Genomic DNA, 12,125 nt, shown 5'->3' on the forward strand with positions numbered 1-12,125 from the left:
ATGTGATTGTTTCTGCAAAAAGAAGTTTCTTTTTTGTTTTCTTGGCATAAACAGAATTAGCAGGTAGGGAAAACGCTTTAGTTGGACTATTCTGGCCATCACTAGAAGAACTGTGATTGGTCAGTCTTGATCTATTTTGGTTCACAGGAAACACAAAGCTTTGAAGTAATGTGATAGTTTCTAATTTTTCTTAGGAAAACATAAATTTACTCTGTTTTGACAGCAGCACAAAGGAAGGATTGAGTCTCTGCTTACCATTGATTTAGAATTAGTTTGCAACTACAAGTCAATTCTGTTTTCAAAGGGAAAGAAAGTAACAATGGTGTTGCGAGGTATTTACTCTTTTAATAGTTACTCGAGGTGACACTGTAATGTAGCAAGCTAGAAGAAAGTGCCACTAATTTTTTTTTTAATTGTTTTTCCTGTGTTGTCCCCATACTTTTTTCTTCTTGGAAATATGAACCATACAAATAGTTTGTGATTGCAATTCTTACTTGAAACTCTGACTTCAGGTAAGATTTTCGTGAAAGTGTAAAGTACCAGAGTGTGAGCTTTATTCCTTTGATACTGGTAATGTTGGCAGAACTGGTGTGTTGCACAGGGTGCTGCTGGTTTTCTGGTTCTTCTAGCCTCTGGGTGTTCCTACAAAATGATGGTTCTAATTACAGAAACCTAAGATGCAGTAAAGCAGTGGGTAAGTAGGAGCTAACCAGATGTTTCTGTGAAATGCTATTGTAGTGACTTAAAAGGCTAGAAAAGGAGACTTTTGAAGGTGAGGAGACCAATATTATCTACCAGTGAAAGTAGAGGTGCATGTGACAGATGCAATTAGGTCAAAGATGGGATAAAAAGAGTGGATGGAAGAAATTAATTACAGCATGGAAAGAGAATAATATGCATTTTTGTGAAAAGAGGTAAACCACAATTAGTTTATAAAGGTAAAAAGAAGAAAAAAAAGCCCCACTATATTCTTCTTTAGTGTTTTCTCTGTTAAGAAGCTGTTCTGGATACTGCAGTGGAGTAATTCAGGATGCCACAGGGGAATAATTCTGAGTAGGATGGCAATGAAGATGATCCTATAAAAACAATTCTGTTTAATCCCAGAGATTATTTTTATTACTGGTTCATGAAGATGGACAAGTCACTTGAGAAAGACCCAAATTCATAGGACTGTTCATAACCAACTGAAAATTGCCCTTTGCTGTTTCCAGAGAATTTTGATGTATTGGATCACACTAATAATGACATTATTTATTCCGAAAAGTTCTGAACTAATCACCAGGTTTTGGTACTTCCCCTTGTGGTCTTTTTTGGTTTTATGGTTTTTGGTTTTGTTTATTTGTTCTTTAAGAGAATGAAAGACTTAGTCTTTGTAGTTGCTTCTTAATTTGTAATCTTCTTCAGATTCTGCTCTCTGGTATCCTTGAGTGTTTTTTTTTTTTCTGGAATGAAAAAGTGCTGTATGTGAGAGCTTTTATACAGTTAAATACTAGATTGAGAGGAAAATAGTACTTTTATGTATGCTAATACTGAGTCATAAAGTGCCCTCTCTTTTGAGGGTTAATTTGTGTGCTCTAAAATAAGCCAGTGCTGTGACAGCTAGTATGACCTCCCAGGATAGTGTCCTTTTCACTAGACTCTCATATAACAGATGGCATACCATAACCATTTTACATAAATTTGGGCACATTTGTTCATATTCTGCTAACATCTAATGACTCTTACTATGTTCCCAACTAATATATTCCAGACTTAGACGAAACTCTGTCCTACATAAGCTGTTGCAATTACCTATGTTTGCTTTAGAAGGAAATAAAGACTTGAATTTTTCAGTACTCTTCTAGTGAAACTTGAAGAACCACCCTTAATATCTGTGGAGACTGGTAACCTCTTAATGCTTCAAACACTTTTTTCCTGGATAATGGCCTGTGAAGGAATATGATGAAATAGATTTTAAAAAATGTCGGTTTTGTTAGTAAAAATATTAACAAAAGTATTACAAGGGTGTTATTTTTCCTTAGCTTGTTTTCCAATTTGGAACTGATCTGCTTGTTTAAATAATCAATTAAAACATTTATTTAGTGGGAAATGGCTAATGGGTCTTGCAGCTTTTTCCCATCACCATCACTGCACTTTCTACTGAGTCAAATTAATCACTTGTTTTGATTGTAGGTGTTTGCACCCTGTTCTGGGGTATACTCTGTCCATTAGCTTTACACTGCCTCTTCTCCTGGCACCCTGCCTTGTCCCCTTAACTAATCCCATGTAAAGATCCTGATTTCTGTGATGGTCTGGTTGGAATACTTCAAAGAAATTCATGCTGTGACATAAAACCCAGAGAGTAGAAAGACAGAATTTTGAAACACGTGAAAAATGTAGGCACGCATTAGATTAACCTTTATAGTTTTCTTTTTTTTTTTTAATTAAAACTCACATACCTAGCTCACATCACCTTTTGTTGTGTCAACTGCTAATAAACATCTTGTTTTATTTTCTTTATTTTTTTATTTTCATTTTGTAGCTTGATCCAAGGATCATCCAGCCCTTTCTGGCAGAATGTCGCCAAACTATCGCCAAACTAGATAATCAGAACATGAAGGCTATTAAAGGCCTGGAGGATAGGCTCTATGCATTGGACCAGATGATAGCAAGTTGCAGCAGGCTGGTGAATGAACAAAAAGAACTTGCTCAGGTAATACACATTGGTGTGTGCAGCAGTGGGAGATGGTAGAATTTTCACGTGTGTATGCTGTTAGATTGCAATGAAACAATTGCTTGTCTTAATGCAAGATAATTTTCAACATTTCAATGCTGTAGATGCTCCAAAAGGTGCTATATTAGTCATTTGATATTTAAATATTGGTAGTTTTTGTCTTGTGGTCATGTTTCTAGCTTCTAAGTCCAACCACCATGTTAAGTACTTTTTAAAAAAAGCATTAGACTAGTTGAAAATAAAACACTGCATGGTGGACAGCACTGGAATTTAAATATAAGGTTTATATTTATGTCATTTAGTTGATATTAGAGAAAAAGTCACTCTATAAAATAAAATTTTTTTTGCTTAAAATATCCCAGACTTAATGCACGCAGAGCTTTAGTTGACTGAAATTTTGTCAACTACATATTAAGCTGTATATTGTTATAGGTAAGTTATTTCTGTAAACATTCTCTTGGTTATAATTTGGAAAAATACATTTAATGCTACTTCAGCTAATAGGCATTCTCATAAAAGCACCAGTGTAAGTTGCTGGCTTTTGAGATACATCAATGTATGTTGTTGCTTCTCAAATAGAACACATAGAAGTTAGTTTCTTTGGGATGAGTAAGAATCATTTAGGATATGGTCAAATTTAAAACCTTTGAAAATTCCTTTTAAGGTGTTTCTTGCGTTAAGTTGTATCTTGTTAAATCTAGTGAATGGTTTACAAACAAGCTGTGCTGTGTTAATGTAACATTGTGCATGTTAATGTAAAAAGCTGCTAATAAAACTAGGATCTGATGAAGATGTCTAACAGCTATAAACTTTGTAGGTATTTTAAACCTTGCTTGAAAACTGATGGTTTTAATGAGTATTCTTATCTTACAAAAGAAAACATCTGGCTTAAATATTCTCTATATCTGCTTGTACATATTGTCAAATCTGTCTCAATTCCAGTTGGTTTACATCTATGCTTAAGAGCAGACAACTTTTTGCCAATGGCAGGTCATTGGAGACTGTCTGTAGTTTGCAGTTGCTCTTGTGCTGGAGATCAGGATGCTGTGAATTGATTAATCTTTGCTAGTTCATTGTCTCTCATTAAATGGAAGACAGAAATGGGAAAAAAAAAAATCAATAATGGGAAGGGAAGATGGTGCCTGAAATTAGCATTGTGTTCAGGTGGCATGTCCTGAACACTTCCTGTCACACCAGCTACTTCATTGGTGTGTCCTTAATATGTGTCATCTTCTGATGGTTACCTAGATCCAAAGTCAAATCCAACCAGATGGCTGTGGAGCTGCTCCCCTGTCCTTTTATCTTTTCTGTTGGTAATGTTGTTTAGCTCATGTGCTACTCTATGCAGTTAGATTTTCTTGCTCTGAGGTGGCATGTTGTTTTATTTTCTTGGCTGAAAAGGGGAATTATGACCCTGGTCTATCATGTACTTTAGGACTCAGAAAAACTGAGGACATTCAGGCTTGAGTTGTGGAAGGATTTTTCTCTTATTCTTATGTTCTAGAAATAGAAAAGTGACAAGAGAAACAGAAGTTCAGCTGGAGATACAGAATAAGGGATATGTTGGTTAAATTTTATTTTGGAGGGAAATACTGAGTCCTTGGTAAATTGTCACTCAATGATACAGGATCAAGGAAGAGGTAACATGCTTAACCAGGCTTGTAGTGAGGAGTTGAGGGTAGTGTGTCTGCACTAAATGGTCATTTGAAGTGCTATGAAATTGTAAGCACTATTTTAAATGTGATTGATATATATATATATATATAGCTCCTGGGTGTTTGGGGGTGGTTTTTTTTAACATTAAAGAACCTTTGATATGGCACTATATTAAATAGTTTCTGTGAAGAGCTCCAGTTAACTTCATACCCAAGCTTGTCCTTCAGTGTGACGTGTGGAAACAAACTGTATAGCTCTGGGAGGGTTCTGAAGCAGGTCTGTTTATTATGGGTTACGGCACCGGGTGCAATGGGGATCACTCCTCCCAACTTGCACCCCAAAGGGAACAGACAATGAGGATTATATGGGGTAAAATCATGCATGTTCATTAGATTTCACAAGAATAGGAGGGAACATTATAATTCTTTCCAGAAACTCATAAGTGTTCACCCACTCGCACCTGCGTGTTGCTTCGTGGTGGTCAGGGCCCAGGGCCTTCAGGGTGAAGGCTCGAGTCTTCCTCAGGGCTGAACTTTTTACCTTTGTTCTGAGAGCATACACAGTGTCCATTGTTTTTGCAAGAGCAGGCTGTTGTGACCAAATGGTTCTTGTCAACCTTTAAAGGCACCCATCTTGTCAAGAAGTTTCACAAGTTTCAGTCCCTCCTGTCTGCCAGTTCAGCATTAATCACACAGTTTGCAGGGGCTTTGGCAACTCTCGAGCAGTTTATCTTGCATCTTGCCCAGTTTATGGGGCTTAGTGTGTAAACCAGTAGTTAGTTGTTCATCACACATTCTACACCAGTATGTGACATATTTGACATTTGTGGGGGACAAGCAGGTAAGCATGAGGCTTGACTGTAGCTAAGAGTGTTAATTGGGTGTTTAAAGTGCCTTGCTAGCAGCTGAAAGTATATTAAAGTTTGTATGTGGTCATTATCTGATATTCAGATTTTCACCATTGGATCAGAGCTGGGACCATGAGGAAAGGCATGAGTTTCTTATTTCTGCTTGCACATTGGTATATTATTAGTAGGAGGAGGTGAACAATGTTGCCTCCCTATCTCAGGGTGCTTAGAGCCCCCATTTGAGGAGGACAGTTGTGTATGACCCAGGCTTCCTGCCCCATCTTCTGGCTGGTACATAAAGGTGGGTGCTACCAGTGCTTCTGGCAGCATTGTTTGAAAGTGGAATGTGTCTTCAGTGAGCAAGTTTAGAAGTAAGTTTGTGCTAAATCTCAGTCATGCAGTGTTTATATTTTAGGCCAGTGCTAAATCCAAGGGAGCCTAGTGTGATGGAAAACCTACTCTTCCATCCCTATACTTGGTTGCCCAGTGCTGTGAGTAGTGGTTTTAGCCATGTTTTCCCTCTTCACTTGGACAGAGAGCCTACCTCAAGTTTTACCAACTCCACTGTTGAGTGAGATGCCTAAAGGTCAATTGGACAGATATTTTGTCACCTTGTTTAAATGCTACTGTGAATTTAGCATTTGTACCTTTTGAAGACCTGTCAGATTTAACTTTCAATTCTTCATCTTTGCCTTTTCTTTTTATAAATTGTTTATTCCTTTGCTTATGATTCAGGGTTTAAGATCAGTCACACAGAATGTAGTACTGTATTTGGGGTGCTTTTTTTGTGCTGTGTGATTTTTGTTGTTGGTTTGGGTTTTTCTTCTGAAACTTCAATTAATTAAATATTTGTAGTTAAGTGATTAAGTGTACTGCCTGATGCTTTTACTCCTTGATTTTTATATTTGAGCCTTAGGAAGTACTTTCATACAAGTTTTAGTAGGTGTTTGGATACTCTTTGGAAAAAAATACAGTTGAAGACAATGGAACTGGTATGTTACTCATTCAAATGATAGTCTGCAGGGAAATCTAAGAATAGTGAAGTGCAAGGGTTTAATTATATTAAAAAATATAGATGGGGACTTGTGTATAAAGGTAGTGATCATGTTTTTTGTGATAAGTGTTAATACTAGGTGCTATCTGAAAAAAATCATACAGCTTTCCTTTACATCACACCTTCCAGCAGTGAACTGTTTCTTTTCATAAAGAAATAAGGCATAAGTACCTTTATAGAACAGGATGAGGAACATTTCAGTGGTAAATCCCATTGGCTGTATTTGCATTGGAAGCTGTAGGCTTATTTTCCCCAGGCCAGAAAAAAGCTGTTGTTCTATCCAGAATTTCAGTTGACTTTATTCCAACATCAGTTTCATTATTAAAATTCAAATGAAACTTTTCCATTCAGACTTGTCAATTAACTGACTATTAAACTGCCTTTTATATGAAAAACTACATCTTCAGTTATGTAGCTGAATAGTTGGATCTCCAGCCCCTAACATTTACCATGGAAAGCTGCTTTGTTAAATTAGAAGGCTGTTTTTCTTTGTGGAAGCTGGGATTTGTAACATAAGCATATAGTCAGTAGGTGGCATTATATAATAAGAGTATGCCTCCAAAATTTGGAGCCTCTCTAAGCTTTCATTGCTCTTCTGCCTAATAGCTTAGCCTTTCCTGTTTGATTTTTTTTTTAATTTTGCTTATTAGTACTGCAGCTTTTCAAAACACTTTGTTATATCCAAATATGTTTCCATCAATTAGCTTCATAAAAGTGTTACTCTTCTATTAGCTCCATTACACACTCTGTTAGCTCATGACACCACTGACTGCCTTAGCTGTTGATTGCTTGAATTTCAGTCTAAAATGTTTTTAAATATTCTTAATTGTTGCTTCTTTGATTTAGAAATAGTCATTGGGAAAAATCCATAAAAGCAGGATCATACCTGGTTTTCAGGTATGCCTTCTTACTGTGATGTACATGTCATGAATCTTGTAATCTGACCAGGGCTGAAAGTGCAAGAAATTGAGAGCAGGTAATTTAGGTCCTGGATTTATTGGGATTGACTGCCTTCTTTTTTTTCCTTCATCTTACTGCAGGTTTTCTTAACTGGCTTTCTTCTAGTAGGCTGAGATTTTTCTTTCTGATTTGCATGCAAGGGTCATTTTAGTATAAATTTTAAAGATAGGTTCACATATACACGAATGGCAAAAGATACTCAAATTTATGAATAACCATTTGGAACCAAGAGTAAAACTGGAAGGGATTTTCTAGCTCACTGCCTTCAGTTTTGTGTAACTTCAGGCCCCATTCCACATGATCTCTTTAAAAAGATTACTGAGCTGCTATTTAAAAGCATTTATTTTCTTAATTTCTCTGTTCTTGTTGTAGAGTTGTATAGAATCTGGTTGTCCTAATGTCTGTAAACATCCATTAATTGCAGATCTGAAAGTATTCTTGGCTGGTTTGAATCTGCAGGCTCTCATGCCTATACTGCCTTTCTTCTGCTGCTTGGCAATTCCCTCATGATTATCACACAATGTTTCTTCAATGTCTTTGTCTTCCTTGACTAGACAGTCCAAGTTCTTACAGTGGGGCTGTCTTCTTCATCTTAAGAATGGTTTTTCTCACCTTTCTCTGATTTCCATTCATCTGGCTCTGATAATACATACAGTTAAGATGTCTGCAGTACATGAGCTGTGCAGAGTTCAGTAAATGGTTGACTCTTTGGTATTCTCTTCCATCTTCAGTGTAGAACTTCTTCCTTTTCATTACACTTCATACTTACTTTGCTTTCTGTGCTGTTCACTCTATGATATAAATATTTATTGCAGGCTTTGCAAAATGTGTTCTGTAGCATCTTACATGAAGATTGCTTTACCTTCAATATCAGATCAGTAATGAGAGTGGTTTCATTTTTCAGCCATTTTTTGTAAGCCTGTGATTTACAGTTGTTATAAACTTAAGCTTCAGAAAGACACTTAAGCTATTGTCTAGTTTTTGAATTCTTAAGAAAAAGGCTAAAAAGCAAGTTTATAGAAATACAAATGTAATGATCACTGTGATGTTCAAGTGACCTGTCAAGAGGTATGATACCAATGTGGACAAAATCAAACCTAAAATTGGTGGCTTTGGGTGTTATTTTCCTGCCTAAAGAACCACTCTGTTTCCAGCAGTATTTTATCTCAGCTGTTGAATGTGATGGAGACAGCAGCCTGGCACTGTAGTTGTTATGGCAGTAGCCCCTGTCTTCCTTTTCTGTGTATGGTTACATATGCTACCTCCTTTAATCTGACACATGTTTCTCTAGGGAAATCTGTCTTCCCTTTTAGGAGTAGCCCATTACCATCCACAACAGATAATTCTTTGATGTCCCCAACTCCTATGTGCAAATACGATGTCTGGCTGCAATGTTTGCCCTCAAGAAGCAGCAGTTTCATGTATGAGTTTCTTTAGGAAAAAATATTCTTTAGCCTACACTAGTACTGAAAATGCTCAGTTAACAAAATGGTTGTTTGCAGAAATTAGGATGATGGTAGATTCCCTCCATCCTAGTAGCTACTTTTCTGCTGCATTAACTTTTGTGATCTTTCACTGGTGTTGGTCAGTTATGTAAAGTTCTTATAGGGTTGTATTGGTAACTGTTTGAGAGGGAAATATCAGATAAAATTTGTTTGAACTGGATTATAGAATTAAAAGAAAGCAGCTTTGACACTTCTCTATGTAGCTTTCTGTTATACTCCTCAGTGGTTACAGTAAGTTACTAAAATGCTTGCATTCTTACAGAGAGGATGGATCACTTCCATGCTTTTTGATTGTCACAAAGCTCATGTAACAAACATGTCTCTTTTCCTCTAGGGATTTTTGGCTAATCAGAAGAGAGCTGAGAACTTAAAAGATCCTTCTGTGCTGCCTGACTTGTGTTTGAGTCATGCAAATCAGCTGATGATTATGTTAACTAATCACAGAAAACTGTTAGATATTAAACAGAAATGTACCACTGCCAAACAAGAGCTTGCAAATAATCTACAAGTCAGACTGAAGTAAGTTACAGCTTTCCAACTTCATATTGCTTCCACTTGCATCAAGACTGCTTAAAGAATGTGTCTTAAGAAAATCTTTGGTAATGCATAGAGGTGTTTCTTAATGGGAGAGGAAATAAGTTGGATCGCTTCAGCTTGTGTATGAAATTATTTGTAAGTGTGAAACAAAATACTTCTTTAAGAGAAACTTTTTTTAGAGTTTAAATGATCTTCCTATCAATAAAACAATATCCAATCCCCTCTCTTCTCACCAACCTCAGAAGTCACCAGTATCATACTGGGAAATACACTGATGTTTTCAAAGGATTATAGCTGTTGGTATGTGTTCCAAGTTGTTTAATGGTGACTTGTTTGCATTTGTTGTGTCATTTTTTTTACTTCTGTCAAGAAAAGCAATTTTAATTTTTTGGTACTTGTGGGATATACCTCTACCTTCTCTGGTGGCAGAATTGCTGTGATCTTTCCTTTCAAACACACTGGTTGGTCACCTTTGCAGAAATTACCCTCTGATTCAGTTATGTTGTTGGCTGTACTTAAAATCAGTGTATTGATTGTATCAATAAGATAATGGAAGATGTTGTTACAAGGTGTGGGAATTTGTATGTTACAGGGGCTGTTATTTGTAGTGCATGAGTAGGTGGAGTAAACTTTCCCAAACAGTGTTTTGATCTCATTTCTTTGATAGCATTCCTACCCTTAATATTTATTGTTAATGATTTTCAGCAAGTATTTTTAAGATTTATAAACAAAAAGTAGGCTCATCTTTGCTGTGGATGTACCAGCATTTTTTAATTCTTCTGGGAAAAGTTAATTAGCATTCCTCTTAAGGTGATGTATGCTGAGAGGATACATGCATATTGTTGAAAACAACACCTTAACTGAAATGATGGCAAGTGTTCATTTTTTGAGCACTGATGTGGATATCTTACTGTGAGAAGTTATCAGGGAACTGCAAGGCAACAACTGAATACTGAATTTCTTGGTACTTCTAAGACAACCTATTGTAGAATGACGTCATTGTTCAGATCAGACATTTTGCTAATCTTGGTGAAATTTCAATGCAGAAAAGATGAGTAAGTTTTTATCTTCTAAAGTGTAACCTGGTTTTGTAGGTGGTGTTGTTTTGTAATGCTTCATGCTGACCAAGATGGAGAGAAACTACAAGCATTGCTTCGTCTTGTAACAGAGCTCCTAGAAAGGGTCAAGGTGGTAGAGGCTCTCAGTACTGTTCCTCAGATGTACTGTCTAGCTGTTGTTGAGGTGGTGAGGAGGAAAATGTTCATAAAACACTACAGGGAGGTAAGTAAGTAAAACTTGGAGGCTACACCTTTGTGTCAATGTATAAATTAACAACTAACTACATATTTTCCCTTCCACAGTGGGCGGGTGCTTTGATAAAAGATGGGAAGCATCTATATGAAGCTGAAAAAGCAAAAAGGGAATCTTTTGGTAAACTGTTCAGTAAGTACTTCCTCTTCTGTGAACTCAGAATTGTGGTTAAGTATCAATTCTGCCTATTGTAGTTAAAATACTTCCATTTTTGTTATTCCTTCACTACGAGGGTGGTGAGACACTGGAACAGGTTGCAGGGAAGTTGGGGTTGCTCCATCACCAGAGGTGTTCAAGGCCAGGTTGGATGGGTCCCTGCACAAGCTGGTCTAGAGGCAGGTGGGTTGGGACTAGGTGTTCTTTATGGTCCCTTCCAACTCAAACAGTTCTGTGATTCTATGTTGTAGTTTAAATACCTGTACAATTTTGTTTTACGTAAATGGAAAATGCACACTGTCCTATTATGAGCAAAATACTTTTCTATTAATTTTTCTATTAAACTAATAAAGTTTCATATAGATGATGCAAAATACTGCAAAAGTGCTTGTAAAAGATAAAATTTCTCTATGGTATTTGAATGCAGTTTCTGTTTGAACGTGCTCTGCTTTAAGAAGCTTTACAGTTCTTTTAAATTACACTTTTAAATACATTACTGAATATTTGGGTATTGCTGCAAGATGATGCAAAATACTGTAAAAGTGCTTCTTCTACTGCTTCAAAAAACAAACAAACAAACAAAAAACCCAAACAAAAAAAACCCAACCAAACAAAAAAATAAGATAAAATAAAATAGATTAAATTAAATTGCTGGTAAAAGAAATACTTTTTTTTTTTTTTCTGCAAAGTCTGCAACTTAGATTCTGGATGAACTCCTAAAATAAAATTGAACAAAAAGTTATCAAAGTTTGGGAGGAGGTTATCAAAAATGAATTAGCAATGAACATATGGAAAAGGAGTTGAGGCTTTTGCAGGGACAAACATTAAGCAAAAAGGGGCATCAGTGAAACGACAAGTTCTGGTTAGATGGTTTTGCATGAAGTTCTGTCATTATTTCCCATTTCTGTGTTGTCAAGAAATGGCATAGTTGGTAATGCCTTCAAATTTAGTTGAGCTGTTAAACTACAGTAGTTTAATTGTTTTTTTTTCTTGAGGCATTGTTTGTATGTTGCATTTCTTCTTTTAAATAACCATTTTTTTTCTTTGCACAGGGAAGTCTTTTCTAAGGAATCGTTTATTTAGAGGACTTGACTCCTGGCCTCCATCCTTTTGTGTATGTACTCGATATATTTTTGGCTTTCATTTCACTTTTATGAACAGGACTTTTATAAATTAAACCTAAGCTGAATTCATTCAAGCTATGTTCCTGTCAGATTGCTCTGAAACAGATGGAAGAGCTGGGAGCTAGTGTTCTTTGCTGTTTCAAGTGACCTATATTGGTTCATAACCTGCAGTGTGGTGGGAGAGGAGATGTCAACTCAACAATCCTTGCTGAAAAGGAATCTGTGGTATTAAAAAATTGCTATGAATAATCAGGAAAAAAAC

At 36.3% G+C, this 12,125-nt stretch overlaps 1 protein-coding gene across 1 annotated transcript in view; it reads left to right on the top strand.

The window, feature by feature from the left end:
• The window catches only part of RB1CC1 (RB1-inducible coiled-coil 1), a 59,526-nt gene that overhangs the window by 18,474 nt on the left and 28,927 nt on the right, over positions 1-12,125 (top strand). The window contains exons 7-11 of the mRNA XM_008946489.1: positions 2,522-2,692; positions 9,070-9,254; positions 10,367-10,553; positions 10,634-10,715; positions 11,792-11,853. Of these exons, the coding sequence (XP_008944737.1) occupies positions 2,522-2,692; positions 9,070-9,254; positions 10,367-10,553; positions 10,634-10,715; positions 11,792-11,853 (687 nt within the window). The remainder of the gene's footprint in view (positions 1-2,521; positions 2,693-9,069; positions 9,255-10,366; positions 10,554-10,633; positions 10,716-11,791; positions 11,854-12,125) is intronic.

Source organism: Merops nubicus, unplaced genomic scaffold, assembly GCF_000691845.1.
Source record: "Merops nubicus isolate BGI_N331 unplaced genomic scaffold, ASM69184v1 scaffold12268, whole genome shotgun sequence".
NCBI lineage: Eukaryota > Metazoa > Chordata > Aves > Coraciiformes > Meropidae > Merops > Merops nubicus.